The sequence below is a fragment of the Neoarius graeffei genome, chromosome 4 (assembly GCF_027579695.1).
Source record: "Neoarius graeffei isolate fNeoGra1 chromosome 4, fNeoGra1.pri, whole genome shotgun sequence".
Classification (NCBI taxonomy): Eukaryota; Metazoa; Chordata; class Actinopteri; order Siluriformes; family Ariidae; genus Neoarius; species Neoarius graeffei.
This window is the reverse complement of record NC_083572.1, coordinates 13,833,449-13,858,339: the sequence shown is the minus strand read 5'-3', so window position 1 is coordinate 13,858,339 and position 24,891 is coordinate 13,833,449. Positions and strand designations below refer to the sequence as shown.

The window sequence follows — 24,891 nt, the reverse complement described above, 5'->3', positions numbered from 1 at the left end:
AGTCAGGCAGATAGTCAAATGGTTCAGTAAAGTCAGGCACGGGGGCACAGAACGATACTTCGCAGAGTGTGAGAGCTGAGCTTATATAGGGAAGGTGATTGCTGGTAAATTAGAGACAGGTGTTGAGGTTAGAATTCTGGTGACGAGGGGCGCTGTGGTGCTTGGGAAGTGTAATTCGGAGCAGCCATGTTTGGAGGCTGCTCCGAACTCAGGTTTTCAGCGCTGTTACTGACCGAGGAGCTCCCTCTGGGAGCAACTTCTTTTCTTGGGCGACCTATCTTCCTTGGTGCTGGTTTGTCTCCCTGTGGAACTCTTGAGTGAGGAGGGGGTCTAAGATGTCCTTGGAACTAACCCAGCTGCGCACTTCTGTGCCGTACCCCTCCCAGTTGACCAGGTATTCGAGTTGTCCTTGTCTGTGACGGGAGATGAGGATCTTATTGACTTGGTAAATAAGGTCGCCTTCTAGAACTAGGGAGGGAGGTTCTTGGGAGGGTGTGTCTGTGGCTAGGGGACCTTGGATGGCAGGTTTTAAGCATGATACGTGGAATGTGGGAGCCATCTTACAGTGAGGTGGGAGCTCGAGCTTGTAGGAGACCTCGTTGACCTTGTATGGGCTGACGTATCAAGGTTGAAGCTTCTTGCAGGTGTTAGGTTCCCTCAAGTCTTTAATGGATACCCACACTTGGTCCCCTGGGGCATACTCTGGGGTCTCCCCTCTGTGCGTGCTTGTCAGTACATTATTTTTTCAAAATGTTTCATCCAGTTGGTTGATTACTAATCTTAAAAAATTCTTATTATACACAACTGAAGTAATTTTCACTTACTTATGACATTTCGACGTCTTTCTTAGCTGACATCTTGACCACATCTAATGCTTGGCGTCTCTGGTCACTGCCGGATGGTGCACGTGACCTAGAAATCAGCTGATCCCACGTATGGCTGAGTTGGTATGTCCATGCAGCATTAAGATTTGTTGGCATATTGTTTGTACTTTGAATTGACGTGCTCCAATCGCTGATGGACCTCCTCCCCTACCTGTTGACTCCTCTGGAACCAAGAGTCTACTGCCAGGATCTGAGTGGGTGCATCGTCCCAAGGGAAAAGTGGTGGTTGGTAGCCTAAAACACACTTGAAAGGGGTTAACTGACTAGCAGAGTATTTTAGTGAGTTCTGTACATATTTGGCCTAGGGGAGGAATTGTGCCCAGTCTTTCTGGTTCCTCATGCAGAAGATTCGGAGGAAGCAACCTACCTCTTGGTTCACGTGCTCCACCTGGCCGTTGGATTGAGGATGATATCCTGATGTGAGACTTACTGATACGCCGAGCCTATCCATGAATTTGGACCACAGTCTGGAGATGAGCCGCGAGTTGGCCTGGTGGTTAGTGTGTCCGCCTCTCGATTGGGAGATGGGGAGTTCTACTCGTGGTCAGGTCACACCAAAGACCATCATAAAAATGGTACCCACTGCCGTCTGGCAAGGCATACTGCAATACGGATGCGAGTGGGGAGTCAAACTCTTGTGGTTACCAGAGGACTAGCCCCCCACTGTAACCCTAGATATGTAATAGGCGACAGGCTGAGGACTACAGAAACGGAGATCAGCACTGCCCTATGCACCATGTGGCACGGGAAGGACTTTCGACTTCGACTGGAGATGAACTGGGGACCCCAGTCACTAACAATGTCTTCAGGAATACCATAATAGCAGAAAATGTGTTCGAACAACAATTCTGCAGTTTCAAATGCTGTGGGTAGGCCAGGTAACGGGATGAGCTTGAGTGCCTTGGAGAACCCGTCTATGATCACCAGGATGACTGTATTGCTTTGGGATTGAGGTAGGTCAGTGAGAAAGTCGATGGCGATGTGTGACCAGGGTCATTGGGGTACCAGGAGAGGACAGAGTTTACCAGCAGGTGGAACTTGAGGTACCTTGGCTTGGGTACAGGCAGAACACGAGGAGACAAAGTGGTTGATATCGGAGATCATGTTCTCCCACCAATACTTGCTCCGCAGAAGCTGGTAAGTGTGATGGCTGCTGGGATGCCCTGTAGCTGGAGAGGAGTGAGCCCATGTGATGAGTTTGCCTCTGAGTCTTGCTGGCACATGCATGAGTCCGGGAGGACAGTTCTCAGGTGGGTTAGCCAGTTGAGATTGCCTGATTTCTTTGTCGATGTCCCAAGTGATAACTTGTAAAAAACAGGCTGGTGGAAGAATGGGAGTGGGTTTGGATGTGTGAGCTGATGTGTTATGGATTCTGGAGAGGGCATCAGCCTTAGTATTTCTGGAGCCAGGGCAGTAGGATATTGTGAACTAGAATTGGGTGAAGAATAGGGCCCATCTGGCTTGGCGGGGATTCACATGTTTAGCTGTCTTTAGGTACTCAAAGTTCTTGTGGTCAGTGAGGATGGTGAATGGGTGTGCAGCGCCTTCCAACCAGTGCTTCCATTCCTCTAACGCCAGTTTAATGACCAAGAGCTCTCAGTTTCCAATGTCATAATTTCATTTGGTTGGGGTGAACTTCTTGGAATAGGAGACGACAGGATGTAGCTTAGGCTTTTCCCCAAGACACTGAGAGAGAACCCCTCCTACTCCAGTCTCTGATGTGTCTACCTCCATGATGAACGGCTTCGTAGGGTCTGGATGTTGCAAGATGGGGCCGTAATGAAGGCGGACTTGAGCAGGTTGAACGCATCTTCAGCTGCTGGGTTCCACTGGAGGTGGCGTGGTCCATTTTTCAGCAGGGTTGTGAGAGCAGCGGTGATCGTGCTGAACCCATGAATGAAGCCTCGATAAAAGCTTGTAAACCCCAAGAAACATTGTAGCTGCTCCATTGACGTGGGAATGGGCCATGACATGACCGCTGAGATTTTGCCCCGGTCCATGCTCACACCCTCTGAACTGATGATATATCCAAGAAACGAGACCTGGTTGATGTGGAACTTACATTTTTCAGATGATCATACAGATGATTCTTGAACAAACGGGAGAACACCGACCTGACATGTTCATGATGGGCGTCCTCATCTGGGGAGTAGATCAAGATGTCATTGATGCAAATGATTACAAACCTCCCCAGCATGTTCCTGAGCACGTCATTAATGTGGCACTGGAAGACACTTGGTGTGCAAGAAAGGCCATAAGGCATGACCAAATATTCGAAGTGACTGGCAGTGGTGCTAAACGCCATCTTCCATTTTTCGCCCTCTCGAATCTTGACCAGGTTATACGGTATGTGTTATGGAGGTCTAGTTTAGAGAAGCTCTTGGCTGTTCTTAAGTGTTTCAGAGCTGAAGGCACCAGTGGAAGCGGATAGGGGTATTTGACAGTGATCTGATTGAGGTGTCGATAATCGATACATGGGCAGAGACCTCCCCCTTTCTTCTCAACAAAGAAGAAGCTGGCTGAAGCTGGAGATGTTGATGGTCTAATATACCTTTGTTTCAATGCCTCTTGAACATACTCCTCTATAGCAGCTTGTTCAGTTATGAACAGGGGGTAGATACAGTTGCAAGGAGGAGTTGTACCTGGGAGGAAGTCTATGGCACAGTCGTAGGGACAATCAGGAGGCAGGTCACTGCCTTTACCCTTGCTGAACGCTTCTTTGAGATCTAGGTAGCATGAATTGGTTAGACATTATCTAGTGAATCGGGCAGAGGACTCTCCACAGAGGTGGTAGAGAGCACAAGCTGGGGGAGTTTCAGGCAGTTCTGGAAACAAGACGGGGACCATTGGAGGACTTCTTTTTATTGCCAAGATATTAAAGGATCGTGAAGCTGAAGCCACGGGAATCTTAAAATAAGGTCATGATGGGCACTATGGGTGACAAACAGGGAAATGAGCTCAGAGTGGATTGCCCCCACCTGAATTTCAAGGGGTGACGTCCGCACAGTAACAAGCCCAATCACTGATGGAACCCTTATCAATGGCTTTTAATTTGAGTGGTCTTTGGAGTTCGTCAGTGGACAAGTGGAATTTCTGGATGATCGAGTTGCTGATGAAATTTCCTTCCACCCCTAAGGCTATGAACGCAGAGGGAATATGGGTCGAGTTTGGCAGTTTTAACACAACAGGTACCTTAAATGAGTGAGACTTGTGAATAGCTTCGGAACTCAGGCTAAGAAAACTGGTTACTTGACGGGTCTGATTCTCCCACAGTGGGCGAACAGGGCACTTCGCAATCTGATGATCGAACTCACCACAGTAGAAACAGAGGCCCTCACAGCGTCTCCTGTCACTCTCAGACTGCTGTAAGCGAGTGTGAGAGACTTCCATGGGAGTTGGGGAGGCTAAAGTAGGACAGGGTGTTGGAGGTGGCTGTAATGAGGGTCTGTTCTTGATGAGGTGATTCAGACGAATAGCCAGATCGATCAGGGAGTCAAGGGAGAGATGTTCATCACGGCAGGCCATTTCACTGAGCACTTCAAGGTGTAGACTTTGATGAAACGTGGCTTTTAGCACTGGCTCGTTCCAACCACTGCCAGTGGCCAGTGTGCGAAATTCCAGTGCATATTCAGCGATTCTCCTATCTCCCTGTCTGATGGTCAACAAGCTCTTGCTGACTTCAACTCCTTCAGGCTGATGATCAAACACTCGCTTAAAAAGCTCCATGAACCAGTCATAGGAGGTGGTATGTTCACCCCCAAGCTTCCACACAGTGCTAGCCCACTATAAAGCCTTGCTTTAACTCCAAGATGGCAGTGCGCATGTTTGCAACGGCTCTAGGCTCTCCCTTTTTGTGCATTTTTGTGTGTCTTCTGTGTGTCTTGTGTACACATACTTCTGTAGACTGGTGTTACAGTCGACAAGACCTGCTGGACATTGGTTTTCAATGCAAGTTACTGGTCTTGAGTGATTTTAACCGCATACACAATATACCGGACGAGGTAGCAAGACCTCCGGGCTCTCCGTGGATTGTTATTGGGCCTGGCAGATGAAGCAGACGGCGGAGGGAAAGAAAACTGAAACGAGGCTGTAGGGCCGGACTCCTGGCTAAACTCAGAAAACAGCCTTACAAGCCTTCTCATCCCAGCATATTACTTACTAACGCCAGATCCATGGTCCACAAAACGGATGAATTGGAACTGCTTCTTGCTGGGAACCGCTACATCCATAACTTGCATCCTGATCATAACAAAGAGTTGGCTTCACCCGCAAATCCCTGATGCTACCATGCAGCTAGCAAACCGCACACTCCACCACTGTGACAGAAACTGGGACTTAGGTAAGAGCAGAGGAGGGGGGCTCTGTATTAATGTGCATAATGACTTGTCTAATAACAGCATCATAATAGACAGCCACTGTTCTTCTGCTTTGGAATACATGTCAGTCAAATGCTGTCCTTTCTTTCTATCGAGAGAGCTAACAGTAGTTATTGTGACTGTTGTATACATACTGCCTGATGCTAATGCTAGCACAGCTCTCGCACTCCTGTTAAACACCATAAACAAGCAGCAGTGTAATCATCCCAACAGTGCTCATATTCTAGCCAGTGATTTCAATCAGGCTGAACTGAAATCAGTACTCCCAGCTTTTTACCAGCACATGAAGTGCCTAACTAGAGGGAGGAACATTTTGGACCATGTTTATTCCAACATCAGGCACACATACAGAGCTATTCCCCTCCCTCACCTAGGCCAGTCAGATCACCTCTCCCTGCTGCTCGCCCCAGCATACACCCCCTCAGACGGAGGTCACCACCAGCCATAAAGACTATTACAACCTGGCCCGAGGCTGCACTCTTTCAGTTACAGGACTGTTTTGAACACACTGCGTGGGATGTATTTGAACAAGAGGACCTGTCAACATACACAGAGTCTGTCCTATCCTACATCAAGTTCTTTATTGAGAATGTCACTGTGGTTAAACGCATATGTGTCTTCCCCATTGATAAACCCTGGATGACTGGCCATGTCCGCACGCTCCTCAGGGCCCAGAACTTAGCATTCGTTTCAGGTGACAGAGCTCTGTATAGTGCAGTCCGAGCTGATCTGAAGAGCGGAATAAGGGATGCTAAGGTGGAATATAAGAGGAAGATAGAGAACCATCTCTTAGGTAACAATCCACGGCAGGTATGGTAGGGCATACAGAGCATCACCAACTACAGAGGCCATGCAGTGACACCCAGAGGCTCAGATGTATTGCTGGCAGAGGAGCTAAACTGCTTTTTTGCATGCTTTGAGATACAACAGCACATAGCCACTCCACTGCTGCCTGTACCAGCCCCTAGCCCCCCCCACTGTCAAGGAGGATGATGTGAGGTGGGTGCTCAGGGTAGCGAACCCCAGAAAAGCTGCTGGTCCAGATGGAGTGCCGGGGAAGGTGCTCAAGGCATGTGCTGACTAGCTCTCAAGAATTTTCACTTCCATCTTTAACCTCTCCCTGTCACTAGCTGTCATCCCATCCTGCCTGAAATCATCCACAATCATCTCTGTTCCAAAGAAACCTACCATATACCCCTTTTCCACCAAATCAGTTCCAGGGCTGGTTCGGGGCTGGTGCTGGTTCACAACTCGTTCAACTTGCGAGCCAGCTGAGAACCAGTTTGCTTTTCCATAGCTCGCAGTGCTAAGGGAAGCCACGTCGTTACGTCGTTGTTTACATCAGTTACATCGCTGTATACGTCAGTTACGCCGCTACGTTTGCATAAACCTTGGCGCGAATATCGAAGCAAAAACAACACGGAAGAAGCAGCAGCAACAACAACAACAATAATAATAATAATGGATGACTTCGCGTTTGTACAGCTGCTGCTTCTCGTCACTTAAAAGTGGCGATCTTTCGCAGTCTTGTTCTTGTTGTTGGTCTTAACAACTCCGCCCCCCCGCTGACATAAGCAGTTCTTTCCTCTGGCCCAGCAGAGAGTTGGTGCTAGCCTGGATCCGTTTTTTCTGGCCCCAGAGCCAGTTCTTTGTCCGTGGAAACAGAAAACCCGGTTCCAAACTAAGCACTGGCCCCGAACCAGCCCTGGAACTGCTTTGATGGAAAAGGGGCATTAGACAGCCTCAAGGATTATTGCCCAGTTGCTCTCACACCTGTTATCACAAAGTGCTTTGAGAGGCTGGTTCAACATCATATCAAAGCCTGTCTCCCTCCCAGCTTCGACCTACACCAGTATGTCTACCGTGCAAACAGATCTACTGAAGGCGCCATAGTCACAGCTCTACACACTGCCCTATGCCGCCTGGAGCAGCAGGGGAGCTATGTGAGAATGCTCTTCGTAGACTACAGCTTGGCTTTTAACACCATCATCCCAGACATACTAGTTGTCAAGCTGCTGGACTTAGGACTTTCCTCACTCACCTGTTCCTGGATAAAGGACTTTCTGATAAATCGCTCCCAGACAGTGAAACTCGGCCTCCAGTTTTCCTCCTCCCACACACTCAGCACTGGCTCTCCCCAGGGCTGCGTGCTGAGCCCCCTACTCTGTTCTCTGTACACACACGACTGCACCTCTGCCTGCCCTGGAAGTACCATCATCAAATTTGCAGACAACACCACTGTGGTTGGGCTGACCTCAGGAGGTGATGAGGTGAACTATAGGAACGAGGTCCTAAAGTTGACAGAGTGGTGCTCAGCAAATAACTTGTTACTGAATGCCTCAAAAACTAAAGAAATCATTGTCGACTTCAGGAAGAACAGGGCTGGCCTCACCCCCCTCTACATCAACAGTGACTGTGTAGAGAGGGTCCACACCTTCAGGTATCTTGGCACCCTCATCTCTGCAGACCTCTCCTGGTCTGCAAACACCACGGCAGTTATCAAGAAGGCCCAGCAGCGACTCAAGAACAACAACCTGGATAGTAAGCTGCTGGAAACCTTCTACAGATCCTGCATTGAGTGCCTGCTGACATACTGCATCTCTGTGTGGTACACCAGCTGCACTGAAGCAGACAGGAAGAGGCTGCAGAGAGTGGTTAAGACAGCGCAGAAAATCGTCGGCCACCCTCTCCCCATCATGGATGACATCTACAACTCTCGCTGCCTCACCAGAGCGAGGAATATTGTTAAGGACAGTTTTCACCTGAGCCACCACCTGTTTGACCTGCTGCCCTCTGGGAGGCGCTACAGGTGCATCAAGTCCAGGACTAACAGACTCAAGAACAGTTTCATCCCTGGAGCCATAACCCTGCTGAATGCAAACATGCACTAACCCCACTCCCTGTACTATATTATTATCCCCTTTCCAAACGAAGTTTGGCGGGTGATATAGAAATGGGTTCCGTCCGTCCGTCCGGTCATGTTTTCGTTTCCGGGCCATAACTACTGAAGATATCCTCATGAAACTTTGTAAGCATATCAAGCAACATGTGAGCTGGCGCCTTTTGCTATTTTGGATTTTTGAAAAAAGTATTTTTCAAATTTTTACATAAATAGATTTTGACTTGGTTTCTAAGAGCAATGTTTGTTTCCGGAGCATATATCCAAAACTATTCATGATACGGATTTGAAACTTGGTATACATGTTAACAAGGTGATGTAGAAAACTCTTAGAAACTAAGTCAAAATCAATTTTTTATGTAAAAATTTTGAAAAATACTTTTTTTCAAAAATTTAAGAAATTTAAATTTTTCATGTTTCCATGGAAACAATTTTAGACTTGGTCTCTCAGGTTAGTCTTAGGGGTAGGTTTTGTTTCTGGAGCAGAACTTGAAAACTGTGAGTGGTATGGTCTTGAAAGTTGGTATATGTGTTGATTAAATAATGTATATGTGCCTTTTGATACTAAGAAATCTAAGAAATTTTAATTTTTAGCTCACCTGGACCAAAGGTCCGGTGGGCTTATGCCATGGGCTGCTGAGGTCAGTGTAAAGAGGTAGGGTTGGTTTCCTGCAGCACAACTTGAAAAATGTGATGAATAATATCTTGAAACTTGGTACCGTATATAGGGCAGGGGATATAGATGACTCTGGCTTCTTGTTTATTATCTATTATTAGTTTATCCACCTCAACAGTGCAATAATACAAATGCAATATGCACTTTGTTACTCTTTAAATGTATGTTTTGCGTGTTGTATGTTGTTCTGGGTATTGTTTTATTTATGTGGTCTTGTGTTTTTTTTTTTTGTGGTTCTATTTTTATGTGGTCTTGCACTTTAAGGTTAGCTTTTAATCTCGTTGTACTCTGTACAATGACAATAAGAAGACAGAGTCATCATGAATAGTTTTGGATATATGCTCCGGAAACAAATATTGCTCTTAGAAACTAAGTCAAAATCTATTTTTTATGTAAATATTTGAAAAATACTTTTTTTTTTTTCAAAAATCCAAAATAGCAAAAGGCACCAGTTCACATGTTGCTTGATATGTATACAATGTTTCATGAAGATATCTTCAGTAGTTTTAAAGATATGGTCCAGAAACAAAAACGTGACCGGCCGGCTGGATGGACAGATGGAACCCGTTTCTAAAAGGCATATCTACATAACCTTGATAACGTATACCAAATTTCAAATCTGTATCATGAATAGTTTTGGATATATGCTCCAGAAATGAACATTGTTCTTAGAAACTAAGTCAAAATCTATTTTTTATGTAAAATTTTGAAAAATACTTTTTTTCCAAAAATCTAAAATAGCAAAAGGTACTAGTTCACATGTTGCTTGATATGTATACAAAGTTTCATGAAGAAGATATCTTCAGTAGTTTTAAAGATATGGCCCGGAAACAGAAACATGACCGGCTGGCTGGACGGACAGAACCTGTTTCTATATCCGAGGGAAAAAATAGATTCTGATTCTGAAAGGAGATTGATGAATTGAACAATCTTCTGTGGCTTCTGTAAGACAATAAATAGATTCTGATTCTGAAAGTAGGATGCTTCTGTTCTGTGAGACAATAAATAGATTCTGATTCTGACAGGAGATTGATAAATTGAGCAATCTTCTGTTCTTCTGTGGTTCCTGTGAGAGCGGAGAAATACAGGGAGCATTGGAGCAGGAATCCCTTGCAGATAGACGATTCACCCGAATACTTTTCAGGTCATAGAATCATCTGAGAAGCACTAGCGGAAGATAAGGGGCATGTGAGGATGGCCTCCAACACGACAGCAGTGAGTTGTGACATCCTGGTGTTGAGATTGCTGATTGTCTGCTGGTGTTCTCCTAACAGACACCCCTGAGCATTAATCGCAGTTTGCTTGGCTTCCTCTGCTGCATCCGTTGATGGCGAAGTATATCCTGTCACAGTGCAGGCACTTACGGATGCAAACGCAGGGGAGAGCGGGTGCGTCGTAAACTGTAAACAAAACTAAATCGGGAAACTGGAGATGTAGTCAGGGACGGGCAAGGGTCAATCGATCGGCGAATAGAATATCAGCGATCAGGCGAGAGAACGAAGTCAGAAACAAACGTAAACAGAGTTCAATAACGGGAAGTCAGGCAGATCATCAAACAGCTCGGTAAAGTCAGGCATGGGAACACAGAACGATACTTTGCAGAGTGTGAGAGCTGAGCTTATAATAGGGAAGGTGATTGCCGGTAAATTAAAGACAGGTGTTGAGGTTAGAATTCTGGTGACGAGGGGCGCTGTGGTGCTTGGGAAGTGTAGTTTGGAGCGGCCATGTTTGGAGGCTGCTCCGAACTCAGGTTTTCACTGCTGTAACTGACCGATATCAGCTCATACACTGCAAAAAATGATCTCTTGTTGAGAGAAAATATCTTTAATATGGGTGAATTTATCTATTATTTCTTATTAGAAGTTTACTAGAACTCAAATATAAGATTATTTAGCTTACTTTGAGACGCTTTTACTAATTTCAAGCCTTAAATTTTCTTATTCCATTGGCAGATAATTTTGCTCGTTTTAAGCATTCAATTCTAGAAAGAAGCAAAATTATCTGCCAATAGAATAAGAAAATTTAAGGCTTGAAATTAGTAAAAGCGTCTCAAAGTAAGCTAAATAATCTTTTATTTGAGTTCTAGTAAACTTCTAATAAGAAATCATAGATAAATTCACCCATATTAAAGATATTTTCTCTCAACAAGAGATCTTTTTTTGCAGTGTATACCGTGAGTAGAGAAAAACAAAATGGTGGAGCGTTTTGCTGAACCAACTGAGGATGAAATAAAAACTCCACTCGAAAACAAACCCCCCAAAAATACAAAAAAAGCAACAAAATATGGAATAAAAGTATTTGATAGTAAGAATGTATCTTTTTTTATATTTCAAGAATTATTATTATAGCATTTTTCACAAATTGCTACTGTCATTTTGCCGATTTGTTTAATTCTAAGCGGAAATGATTTTGTCAGACGTTTTGTATAATGTTTCTATTTATCAAATTTGCAAAAAATAAAAATAAAAATGCTCTGTTTCTCAAAATCCAGTGAATATGGATAAAATAAAACAGTTATTGGAAACTCAATCTTGTCGTACATGGCAGATAGCCAGCTCGACGCTACACGCCTTGTAGGCTATCAGCTCATGTACGACTCAATTTCGCAGAATAACTGTTAAATAGGCTCTTTAATTCTATATAGAACTGTTTCAGAAGTTTCACAAGTAAAGCACTTTGTCCTAACAAGTAGGAAAAAAAAAACACGATTTGGATTCAGTGGGTTTCACTAAGACTCCTGGACATTAGGACATTAGCTCTAATGTTGATGGTTTGCGTTTTTTCCTAACTGAAGGAGGAAGAGGAAGAGCAGCCACAGCCATCACAGGCTCCTGTAGAAGAGAAGAAGAAGATTCCAGATCCAGACAGCGAGGATGTATCAGAAGTGGATGCTCGTCACATCATTGAGTAAGAACCCATTCGATGAACTTGGAAGATTTAAGTATTTAAGTATAATTTAATAAGATTAGCTATAAATCAGTCTTGTGTGTGTATTTGTTTGTGTGCTTTGGAGGCATGCTAAGCAGGATGTAGATGATGAATATGGTGGTGCTGCGTTCACGCGCGGTCTGCAGTCGTACTACTCGGTGGCTCACGCAGTCACTGAAAAGGTGGACAGACAGTCGTCCTTGTTGGTCAACGGGCAGCTCAAACAGTATCAGGTAAAAACACTTTATTTTTTATGTATGCAAGTTCTCAAATACAAATGGGCATTTCAAAAACGTATTTTTTGACTCTTCTTTTATTCCCTCAATGGCAATAATCCAATCTGGAATTCAGTTTTAATACTCTTCTCTTCATTTCTAACAGATTAAAGGTTTGGAGTGGCTGGTGTCTCTGTACAATAATAATCTGAATGGAATCCTAGCTGATGAGATGGGTTTAGGAAAGACCATCCAGACAATCGCACTTATCACCTACCTCATGGAGTACAAACGCCTCAACGGGCCCTATCTCATCATCGTACCGCTCTCGTGAGTGACACGTTTGCTGTTTCAGAAATGTTAGATTATTTCTGTGTTTCTTGCTTGATGGTAAAATGTGTTGTTTTGGATAGAACTCTTTCTAACTGGGTCTATGAGTTTGACAAATGGGCCCCATCTGTAGTGAAAGTCTCATACAAGGTGAGTGGGACCTGTATCTCAGCACAGAAATGCACAAAACGCTGGACGTGAGCCTTGATGTTGATCACAAAAATCAGAATTTAATAAGGACACATCTTCACACTGATTTGAAAATGATGTGCTCAGGGATCCCCTGCAGCCAGACGGGCGTTTGTTCCTCAACTCCGCAGTGGAAAATTCAATGTTCTTCTCACCACCTACGAGTATATCATTAAAGACAAGCAAGTACTGGCGAAGGTAACGCAAGAACATTTTATATACCGATCAGCCATAGTATTATGACCACTGACAGGTGAAGTGAATAACATTATCTCATTACAATGGCACCTGTCAACGGGTGGGATACATTAGGCAGCAAGAGAACAGTCAGTTCTTGAAGTTGATGTGTTGGAAGCAGGAAAAATAGGCATGCGTAAGGATCTGAGCGACTTTGACAAGGGCCAAATTGTGATGGCTAGATGACTGGGTCTGAGCATCTCCAAAATGGCACATCTTGTGGGGTGTTCCCGGTATGCAGTAGTTAGTATCTACCAAAAGTGGTCCGAAGAAGGACAACTGGTGAACCAGTGAAAGGGTCATGGGTGTCGAAGGCTCATTGATTCACATGGAATACGAAGGCTAGCCCATATGGTCCAATCCCACAGAAGAGCTACTGTAACACAAACTGCTGAAAAAGTTAATGCTGACACCTTTCTGTTTTAGCCAGCATTAAGTTTTTCAGCAGTTTGTACTACAGTAGCTCTTGTGTGGGATTGGACCATATGGACTCCATCATCAACATCATCATCATCCGTCAACCATTTTAATGGATGGGGTCAATCGTCGCACAATTGTTTCCCACACATCTTGGTTTTCCATTGCCCTGCCCAGGTCCTCAAATTCCACACCGATATCCCATAAAATAACTCCAGGGTAAGTAAGTCTCCTGGAGTGAACCTTTCCAGGTGGTCTCCACAACAAGAGCGATGATATTACCTCATCCTTGGCCCGATGACAGTGACCAGCGAATTGGACGCATTTTTGGATGAGCCTCTGTGATATTGGTGGGAGATCTCCATAGATTGTGTCCAAGGTTGCAAAATGTCGCCAACTGATATTTTGTGCACGACACAATAATTTGGTACATGTCCCATTGAATTTGGCCTGGAGTCATGTTGTCAGAGTCCACATTTCTGCACCGTACAGTAAGATGGGCTCTACTAGAGTGCGAAAGAGCTGAACTTTTAGCTTGTTGCTAATGGTGGAGCGCCATATGGACTAGCTTTCATGCCCAATGCAAATCCATGAGCCTTCGACACCCATGACCCTGTCGCCGGTTCACCAGTTGTCCTTCTTTGGACCACTTTTGGTAGGTACTAACTACTGCATACCAGGAACACCCCACAAGATGTACCATTTTGGAGATACTCAGACCCAGTCATCGCCATCACAGTTTGGCCCTTGTCAAAGTTGCTCAGATCCTTACGCTTGCTCACTTTTCCTGCTTCCAACACATCAACTTCAAGAACTGACTGTTCTCTTGCTGCCTAATATATCCCACCCCTTGACAGGTGCCACTGTAATGAGATAATCAATGTTATTCACGTCACCTGTCGGTGTTTTTAATTTTATGTCCGATCAGTGTATTTCCCTTCAGGCTCAGATTACAGGCTGGTTCAGGTTTCCCTATTGCATTGTAACTGTGGTTCCAGATTCGCTGGAAGTATATGATCGTGGATGAGGGCCACCGGATGAAGAACCACCACTGTAAGTTGACTCAGGTCCTGAACACACACTACCTGGCTCCAAGGCGTGTCCTGCTGACGGGGACGCCACTGCAAAACAAGCTGCCCGAGCTGTGGGCGCTGCTCAACTTCCTGCTGCCAACCATCTTTAAGAGCTGCAGCACATTCGAGCAGTGGTTCAATGCTCCGTTTGCCATGACTGGAGAGAAGGTCTGAGTCGTAGTCTTTTTTTTTTTTTTTTTCTTTTCCCCCTGTATTCACTCTGGACCTGACATTTTAAAATATATGCAAGCTAATATACGGACAAAGTTTATGGATGATTTTTATGCATTTTTTTTTAACTGCGCAAAATAGCATCTTGTTTATTTTGGGTGGCACACACAGGTTGACCTGAACGAAGAGGAGACCATCCTGATTATTCGCCGTCTCCATAAAGTGCTCCGCCCCTTCCTGTTACGAAGGTTGAAGAAGGAAGTGGAAGCTCAGCTACCTGAGAAGGTCAGTGGAGCCTTGAGTGCATACTCTCACATCTCTTGTCATGAAAATATACAACTTTGGGCTGATATTTAAGGGAAAGATTTAGAAAACATCAAATACAAATTATCACTCGTGATTTTTAAAAAATTATATTATAGTCATGTCATGTCGCTGTGATAACATTCTTTCCGAGTTCAGTTCACACAGACAAGGTTCCTAGGCTAATGTTGGCTAAGAGCACTTACAAGTGTCCAGAAAAGGAACCTGATTGCTGCACTTTTGAATGAAATCTCTGAACTTTTGGTGGTTCGTTGTGTGTTCTCGCAGGTGGAGTATGTGATAAAATGTGACATGTCAGCACTGCAGAGGGTTCTGTACAGACACATGCAGGCCAAAGGGGTTCTGCTCACTGATGGATCTGAAAAAGACAAGAAGGTAAGTAATCAGGTCCTTAGCTCAGACCTTAGTGTGATGGATAACTTGTCTGAAAAACTGTTATAGGTAGGCATATCAGACACTTGCTGGCCGTGCTGTGAAAACTGTGCATGCAGTTGCTCATCTAAGTTTCCAAATCTGTCATTGCTTAACTCTTGAATATTTTCTGTCGTGAATACTTTCATTAAAAAGCTTATAATTTCTGCTTTCAAACAAAAATGTATCTCGTTAAGATCTGTTCAGTACTTTGGGAGTAACAACAGGTTGAAGTTGGTACAACAGAATATACGCTGCTCGCGTGACATTGGGAAACTGACGGTGCTTTTTAAGTCACAGGAAAGCAGTCAGGCTCTCTCTCTTCTGATCGGTTTCCGACTGGATTACTCATGAATATCAATCGGACAACTTTTATAGGGATGTTAGTCTGTCTGCTAATTTTGATGTTATGCTTCACGGGAGACTTTGAAGTGAGTTTTCATAGCTTTACCTACTTATTTTTTCAAATCAAACTGATTCATGTAAATAAATATTTTAGAATATAAATGTAGTTGTTTTGATTAAAAAATATTGAGATCTTAGTGGTCGGAATGATATTTTAAAAAAACAGAAGTCAGAAACACGAGTGTCAATTTCAAGTAGATTAACTGGAATTGTTTACTGGATCTCACACAGTTTTTTCGAGGTTCGCCTTGAAAGCTTTGAATATTCATTAAAATAATCATTTATATTCTTTCATATAAACACTAGTAGGCCCGACTTAGAAATACCAAGGCCTACAGAGCACAAAGAGGATATTAGAAGTAATATTTTATTACTTTTTTTATTTTGATAGAGAATGGTAGATGTGAATGACATTCAGTGCTTATTTATGCATATTTTATAATTAACATTGATTTCTCCTTCTTTGTGATGTATAAATGAGAGTTAAGATCAGCTTTATATTGCACAAATAAAGCCATTTGGTGAAACTTTAAAGAAGAGAGTGTACCAATTTAACGTTTTACCCAATTAGCATAATTAATACTAATTAAATACTAATTTTCATAGCTGGTTTTTACTCGTTTTTCAAACTTTGTATTCAGTATACAACCATCTATGTGCCTGCCAATTTCCATGTAAATATCTTGAAAAATAGAAAAATTATTAAGAAAAAACATTTGATCTTATTCGTTAATGAGGCCCATTTTGGACCATGTGATCCTCATATATAATATGTCAGTTTTCTAAAAATTAAGGCTTTTTTTTTTCAATCTTTGATTTGTAATATCTCAAGAACAGATAAACATTTAATTCTGTAAAAAGTATGTTGTTTAGCATTCAATTCTGAATTCAATGAGAGCAGTTTCAAGCAATTTGGACTGAAGTTGAATTTTCACCTGATATGCCTATTATAGGAAAATAATCAACAACAGTGTGCTGTGATGCGGCCCGACGCTTAGCTGATTTAACATTATGACCCAAAGTTGACACCAACAACAGCACGTCCTGAAATGTTTGTTCCTCTTATACCACAGCGATTTGTCAAGGATGACAAATTTATGAAAGTATGACACAACATACAATACATTTTATCTGTATATAGTTGCATTTAATTTTGTGGAACATCCAAAAACAGATTAGATCCTGTGAGGGTATCTGGTTATTTAGCACAAAAGTCTTTTAGCACAAGTTCTAAAGTCTCTTAGCACAACTCTATGTTCTTTAGCACAACTCTGGATTATGGTCACAATAATCGAAAAAAATACTCATCTTGATATAGGAAGGGGTTTATTATGATTGCTTAGGGACTGGAAGCCGGAATTTCTGCTGCTGTGCATGTTAAGGATCAGTTGTTGATCCCTGAAACGTGGACTGAAAATCTGACTCTTTGGTGTCCTTGGATATTTGTAGTTAAGCCATAACAAATCTTGAATTGTGGGCACCTTCATAGATAACTTCAATTACTTCTGATCATGTTACAAGATGGCGGAGTGGGGAAATACAGTCGCTCGTTTTCGATCGGAATCTTGGCAACTTTCATAAAAAAATCCATAAAACATCTTTAAACATGATCAGTAAGTATTCATAATAAAGATTAAGTGTTCTTGGATCTTGTGCTAAAGAACTTAGAATTGTGTTAAGAGACTTTAGAACTTGTGCTAAAAGACTTTGGATTTGTGCTAAACTACTTTAGATTTGTGCTAAAAGACTTTTGTACTAAATAACCGTAAACCCCTGTGAGCACTGATGTGATAGCAGCTGTAAACAGTCACCTTCTTTGTTCTTTCTATTAAAGGGAATATGAATAAAGGGGGGTGGGATGGTGGTGTAGTGGTTAGCACTGTCGCCTCACAGCAAGAAGGTCCTGGGTTCGAGCCCAGCAGCCGGCAAGGGCCTTTCTGTGTGGAGTTTGCATGCTCTCCCTGTGTCTGCATGGGTTTCCTCCAGGTGCTCCGGTTTCCCCCACAGTCCAAAGACATGCAGGTTAGGTTAATTGGTGGCTCTAAATTGACCGTAGGTGTGAATGAGTGTGTGAATGGTTGTTTGTCTCTGTGTCAGCCCTGCGATGACCTGGCGACTTGTCCGGGGTGTACCCCGCCTCTTTCCCATAGTCAGCTGGGATAGGCTCCAGCTTGCCTGCGACCTTGTAGAACAGGATAAGCAGCTACAGATGATGGATGGATGAATAAAGGGGAAACTAGAAGGACACTCGGTCGAGTGCATACCTCCACCAAGCCACATGTTATCAACATCAAAATCAAATCTCTTGAACCTAGGATAATACTAAAGCTATACACCAAATTTCATCCAAATCTGTTCACTACTTTTTGACTTGCATTGGGAACAGCCAAAAAAAAAATCCTGGATCCGTAGACATATCTGGATTTGCATCAAAGTCTAATCATTTGTTCCTTGGCCTATGGCCCACCTTTCCCCAGAATTTTATCAAAATGCGTTCACTATGGCAGAGTTAAAAATGCAGCTTACCGTAAAATACCAAATAATAGCCTGGGCGATTATTTGTCTCAATCACGTAAGAGACCCGGCGCGTATTAGAGACTAGGCGGCTATTTGGAACAGGCGATTAATTCCTTCTTCACAAACACCTTCCCCAAAATCTACCTCAAAACGGGGAAAAAAATCATTCTCAGATAGGCCTACTTTTAACCAGTATAACTTAGAGTTTGTTTAGAGTTAGATTACAGATAGCACGGTGCCGACTTCGGGGAATTTTGAAGACGCAGAATGCATCTTCGCATGGCACAGTCGGGGTGGATAAAGGATAAATCACACACCTTTTCCTGTTAATGACTAGTTAAGCGCATGCTTTACAAAATAATCAAGAAACCACACCATTGTCTGTGCGCAGCACTGTGATTTAATTACTCTGCAAAGTTATGGTCACTTGCTATCACCCTCACCCATGCAGCCTCCACCCTTTGCGCTTCGCGATGTCTGTCAATCTGAAATTGCATGGAGGGCGCGACGTTGAAGCAACATAATTAGGGTGCGAAGTGTCAAACCAAAGGGTTTTTTCTTATGCTGAAAAATAAGTGACCTGCAGTGGCTACATACTGTCATCTTGCATCACGTTTCTCTCCAAGACGTCTCCCTATTTGGCCGATATGAGCCTATTCCCCGAGTGAGTTGGTACGGTGGCTCGACCCCGTAGAAAACTTAAAGTTCGGATGAAAGTTAGTTGAATAGGTTACTGACTTGTAGGCCTACATGTTGCCTGCCTGACGCGTGCTTCTGCCCAACTTGCACGACAGATTACTTGTTGAAAAGGCCCCTTGGATTAGATTGGCCGCGAGCAGACTGAAATGCATGTTAGAACGCTCTCACCTTTTTTGTAAAGCGTCTTCCAGATCCGAATGGGTAAGGGCAAGTGAAATGGTATAAGGTCTTTAATAAAACTCAGTGTGTGCTTTGACGCATGCATTCGGCAATTTAGGTCGTTTAACAGAAGCAGCAGTCCAACCTTGGAAACCCGCAGTCCTCAATGTCACCACACACGCTGGCTTTCGTTGGGTATACCCAAAGGGGTGGCTAAGACATCTGTCAAAAGTTACGGAGTTGCATTCCTCAAGAAATATTCCGGTAGACCAAGATTATAACATTGAAATGGCATGTTTATTATCACGTAACAAAATGTTGTAAACAGTATTATAGAAATAATTTCATTCATTCATTCATTCATTCATTCATTCATATTGTTTCGGTAGAAAACTATGCAATGCAAAATCGTTTAAACACCAGAAAACCAGAAAAGTGCTGGGCCTCAAGATTCTAGATAGAACGTTCGGACGCTTTTTTTTTTTTTTTAGACCCCGGCGAGTATTCGGAACCGGCCTTTATTTGTCACAACACACGCGTACACCCGGCCGTTAAAGGGAACTCGGCGGTTAATTGGAACTCGGCTATTATTTGGTATTTTACGGTATCTTACCAAGTGTTAAATCCTGAAGACTTTCTCATGGCTTTATATCGGAGTGTTACAAAGCATTGACAGTGGAGACTCCTTCCAAAAATGTGAACTAAACATCTCATGGAAAACTACTTGTAACCAGTACTACTGTTGGAGCTGCTGTTATGCAAATTAATCAACACCTTTTGACCAATCAGATTTGAGAATTTGACAGCGCTGTGGTATAAAAACACTTCATTCTGTGAATGCTTTGTATCTGAATGCAGGAGTTATGACAAAGTATTTCCATGTGTGTGTGTGTTTTTCAGGGTAAAGGTGGCACTAAAACTCTGATGAACACTATCATGCAGTTGAGGAAGATCTGTAATCATCCATACATGTTCCAGCAGATTGAGGTACTTTACAATACCTGCATTAGAGCAATTGTCATTCTGTTTACCAACATGGTCTATAATCTTTTTTTTAAACATAAAATAGAAAGAGTAGTTTTTACCTTCTTTATTGCATCATGTGAAGTCAGATCTTCTTCAGGAACAGGTTCTTACTTTGGACTTACTTCTACATTAAAAAGTCTTGATATTTTCAATATTTAAACATCTCAAAGCACTTTTTGAACTCTTGGCCTTTTTTAATATCACTTACCGCAGGAGTCCTTTTCTGAGCACTTGGGTTTCTCTGGTGGTATAGTACAAGGGTGAGTCTCTCAGCACCTCAAGAAGATTTAAGTCGACATAACATTATAAAGTAATAATTGACTTAGACCTTGCAGTTTAACCTTTTTTGTTTAACCCTTGACCTTTAACCAGTCCTGACCTGTATCGAGCTTCTGGAAAGTTTGAGGTGCTGGACCGGATCCTTCCCAAACTCAGAGCGACCAATCACAAAGTGCTGCTCTTCTGCCAAATGACATCACTGATGACCATCATGGAGGACTATTTCGCATACCGCAACTTTAAATACCTCCGTCTGGATGGTATGACCAGCAACTAATCCTGCTTCCCTAGCTACTTTTCTCTTTTTTATTCAAAATGTTGGATAATCTCTCCCTCTCCTTTTTTGTCCTTCCCTTTTTTTTAGTGGTGTGATGGTAACCAGGGGTAGTTGTTCTTGGCTAATTTACAAATAAATGCATCCGATTTAGTTAACCTTTAGATCTGCGAACATGCCCTCCTCACCATCTCTTGTATATAGGAGTCAGTTCTTGAAGTTGATGTGTTGGAAGCAGGAAAAATAGGCAAGTGTAAGGATCTGAGCGACTTTGACAAGCGCCAAATTGTGATGGCTAGATGAGTGGGTCTGAGTATCTCCAAAATGGCACATATTGTGGGGTGTTCCTGGTATGCAGTGGTTAGTACCTACCAAAAGTGGTCCAAGGAAGGACAACTGGTGAACCAGCGACAGGGTCGTGGGTGTCGAAGGCTAGTCCATATGGTCCAATCCCACAGAAGATCTACTGTAGCACAAACTGCTGAAAAAAGTTAATGTTGGCTAAGCCAGAAAGGTATCAGCATTAACATTTTCAGCAGCTTGTGCTCCAGTAGGTACTAACCACAGATGCCTTCCAAGATGGTCAGGATGGGATACACCTCAGATACAGGACTGACGGCGGTCTGTTCAACCTCAGGTGCCTGTAGGCTGTCAGCAAGGTGAAGGAGACTGTCATCTGAGACATTCTGTTTGTTGATGACTGTGCCCTCAATGCCTGTACAGAGCAGAAGATGCAGCACGAAGTGGACTGTTTTTCACAAGTCTGTGACAACTTCGATCAGCACCCAAAAGACTGAGGTAATGTACCAGCCCGTGCCTGGAAGGCCCTACCAAGAACCATATATTAGTGAATGGGCAGAACATTAAGGCAGTTGACAAATTCGTTTACCTGGGCAGCGCCCTTTCCAGAGCAGTGAACACAGATGTCGAGGTGAACAACAGGACCACAAAGGCCAGTGCTGCTTTCGGGAGACTTCGTGAGAATGCCTGGGAACAGAGAGGGCTCAGCCTTACCACTAAACTGAAGGTCTACCGTGCTGTGATACTTACCACCCTACTTTACACCTGTGAAATCTGGACTGTCTACAGTAGACACGCTAAGCAGCACAATCACTTCCACTTGACTTGCCTCCACAAACTCTTTCATATCAAGTGGCAGGACAAAATCCCAGACACGGAGGTCCTAAAATGGGCTGGACTTCCCAGCATTAACACTCTTCTGCAGAAAGCCCAAGCCAGATGTACCGGCCATGTCGGACAGTCAACTGCCCAAACAATTGTTGTATGGAGAGCTGTGCCAAAGCAAGCACTCATCTGGGAGGCAGAAGAAACACCTCAAGATTTATTTCAAAGTGTCCCTCAAAACCCTAGAAATCGATCTCAACTCCTGGGAGTCGCTTGCTCAGGATCGTCCAGCAAAGCTCACCAGTGGCACACGTGCACCAGAGATAAAACACATTGCCGAGGCCCAGAAGAAATGAGCTTCATGGAAGGCTTGAACCATCACCCCCACTCCAGCATCTACCCATGCATGCCCAACATGTGGGTGTGCCTTCAAAGCCCGGATTGGCCTCATCAGTCACCTCCAGACCCACACCCACCACCCACCAAATTGGTCATCTTCAACCCTGAAGGACGAACACCATCACTAACCACTGCATACCAGGAACACCCCACCAGATGTGCCATTTTGGAGATGCTCAGACCCAGTCATCTCACCATCACAATTTGGCCCTCGTCAAAATCGATCAGATCCTTACGCTTGCCCATTTTTCCTGCTTCCATCACATCAAGTTCAAAAACTGACTGTTCTCTTGCTGCCCAATATATCCCACCCCTTGACAGATGCCATTGTAATGAGATATTCAATATTATTCACCTGTGATGATATAGTCAGCTGGGATAGGCTCCAGCTTGCCTGTGACCCTACACAGGATAAGCGGTTACAGATAATGGATGGATGGATAGATGTTATTCGTTTTACCTGTCAGTGGTCATAATGTTCTGGCTGATTGGTGTATATTCCAGTGTATTTCCCATTGGTTGTGATCTTACAGCAGTAACTCTTCTTGTTTTGATATTTTATATGTAGGTACCACTAAGGCAGAGGACCGCGGCATGCTTCTGAAGACGTTTAATGATCCCGAGTCGCAGTATTTCATCTTCCTGCTGAGCACCAGGGCAGGGGGTCTCGGCCTCAACCTGCAGAGTGCAGACACTGTGGTCATTTTTGACAGTGACTGGAACCCTCACCAGGTAATACCACGACCCGAACAGTGAACCCTCGCTTGGTAAAAGACATTAAATAACATCATATGGAGACCAGGTAACTGTACATTATACTCTGTGGTCGAGTTGGAAGCATAGGTGTTACCTGCAGGGCATTTCTGCCTGTCGCACCTCCGCCGGTGCCAGTGGGCCAGCCACAGGGTCATCAGCTGGGAGCCACCCTTCACATATGTTTTGCCCCTTTGAACCCAGAACATCTCTAGGTGGTAGGGCAGCGATAGGGACGTCTCCCTACCTCTCCCTGTGGTTGGCCCTAAGATCCTTGGTTCCCCTACTTTGGGGCTCTTCTTCTGAGTATTATTAACGAATGGAAGTTCTTGAATAAAGACAATATTTTTGAGAATGCCATACTCATCTTGACACAAATAAAATTTTCCACTCTTTCTCTCTTGTTCCCTCTTGTAGGACCTGCAGGCTCAGGACCGAGCTCATCGTATTGGGCAGCAGAATGAGGTCCGGGTGTTGCGCTTGTGCACCGTGAACAGTGTAGAAGAGAAAATCCTCGCTGCTGCCAAGTACAAGCTCAACGTGGACCAAAAGGTCATCCAAGCAGGCATGTTCGACCAGAAATCATCCAGTCACGAGCGCCGCGCATTCCTCCAGGCCATCTTGGAGCATGAGGAGCAGGACGAGGTCTCGGATATTTATATGCTCTCAATATCTCTTGGTCTTGTTTGTCATTCTATCTTTTGACATTGAGATATTGAATGTCCATACTGACTCGTAAGTTGATGCAGTTGATGTACTTTGTGATTAAAGTGATTAACACTCTTGCTCATCCTTTTTTCTGTCCTTTTTCTTCAGGAGGAGGACGAAGTTCCAGACGATGAAACTGTGAATCAGATGATTGCAAGGAGTGAAGAGGAGTTTGATCACTTTATGGTTTGTCTACCTTTTATGTATTCAGAAGGTTCTCATTGCATATACCCTAGTTGAAATCAATTTTAGCCTTCAGTGAAAATGTAACTGGTATGCCTCCAAACTCCTGTCCTCATTTTTAGCTCATGTGGCCATAAGGCCGATGAGCTATTGCCATGGCATGGCATTCGTCATCCTCAATTCAGTTAAATCATATCTCCTCCGTCAGTTCTCCATGGATTTCCGTTCCGATTGTTTTGTTTGAAAGAACTCATCACTCTGCACAAAACTTGGTCGTTGTTTTGTCAAATTTTTTGCTAATGAGTTAGTAATTAGGCCAAATGAACAGATTTTCCAGGCTGCTCACTAGAATTGTATCTCCTCTCTCATTTCTCATCTGATTCCAGTTCTGATCGATGTTTTGGGTAGATCTTCCCATGAGGAACAAAACTTGGTCATTTGTTTATTGATTTTCTTGTTGTAAACAATTTGTTTACAACTTTGTTTCAGTTAAATTGTATCTCCTCCCTCAGTTCTCAGTGGATTTCAGTTCTGATTGTTTTATTTGAAAGAACGAGACCTTCTGCACAAAATTGGTTATTGTATTGTCACATTTTTTGCTAACAAATTAGTAATTCGGTTGACTTAACACATGTTCTTCTGACTAGAATCGTATCTCCTCTCTCATTTATCATGCGAATTCAGTTCTGATCAATGTTTTGGCTAGAGCTTCCTTTGGGGAACAAAATTTAGTCCTTTGTCGATTTTCCTGTTGTAAACAATTTGTCATGGAGGTTGGTTCTCTCTCACATTGTCACATTTCAGTTCTGTTTGATGTTTTGGTAGTCATGGTTGTTTTGATGGCAGGCCAGATGAGCTTCTACGTCCTTGACGTTCTGGTCTTCTATTTGTTTTTCTCTGGTGCCACCATGTTAACCCAAAATTTGGTAAATTAATACACCATGTAGTGGTTAGCGCTGTCGCCTCACAGCAAGAAGGTCCGGGTTCGAGCCCCGTGGCCGGTGAGGGCCTTTCTGTGTGGAGTTTGCATGTTCTCCCCGTGTCTGCGTGGGTTTCCTCCGAGTGCTCCGGTTTCCCCCACAGTCCAAAGACATGCAGGTTAGGTTAATTGGTGACTCTAAATTGACCGTAGGTGTGAATGTGAGTGTGAATGGCTGTCTGTGTCTATGTGTCAGCCCTGTGATGACCTGGCGACTTGTCCAGGGTGTACCCCGCCTTTCGCCCGTAGTCAGCT

At 43.6% G+C, this 24,891-nt stretch overlaps 1 protein-coding gene across 7 annotated transcripts in view; it reads left to right on the top strand.

The window, feature by feature from the left end:
• Window positions 1-24,891, top strand: part of LOC132884870 (transcription activator BRG1) — a 73,552-nt gene that overhangs the window by 21,973 nt on the left and 26,688 nt on the right. For all 7 annotated transcript variants that reach the window (XR_009654499.1, XM_060918892.1, XM_060918891.1 and 4 more), the window contains exons 13-26: window positions 11,630-11,742; window positions 11,849-11,996; window positions 12,145-12,308; window positions 12,392-12,458; window positions 12,585-12,695; window positions 14,150-14,392; window positions 14,567-14,680; window positions 14,987-15,094; window positions 19,811-19,897; window positions 20,150-20,196; window positions 20,309-20,475; window positions 22,582-22,745; window positions 23,184-23,411; window positions 23,583-23,660. Coding sequence is in view for 6 of the 7 variants with exons in the window: in XM_060918892.1 (XP_060774875.1) it covers window positions 11,630-11,742; window positions 11,849-11,996; window positions 12,145-12,308; window positions 12,392-12,458; window positions 12,585-12,695; window positions 14,150-14,392; window positions 14,567-14,680; window positions 14,987-15,094; window positions 19,811-19,897; window positions 20,150-20,196; window positions 20,309-20,475; window positions 22,582-22,745; window positions 23,184-23,411; window positions 23,583-23,660 (1,839 nt within the window). In the remaining variant the exon portion in view is untranslated. The remainder of the gene's footprint in view (window positions 1-11,629; window positions 11,743-11,848; window positions 11,997-12,144; window positions 12,309-12,391; window positions 12,459-12,584; window positions 12,696-14,149; window positions 14,393-14,566; window positions 14,681-14,986; window positions 15,095-19,810; window positions 19,898-20,149; window positions 20,197-20,308; window positions 20,476-22,581; window positions 22,746-23,183; window positions 23,412-23,582; window positions 23,661-24,891) is intronic.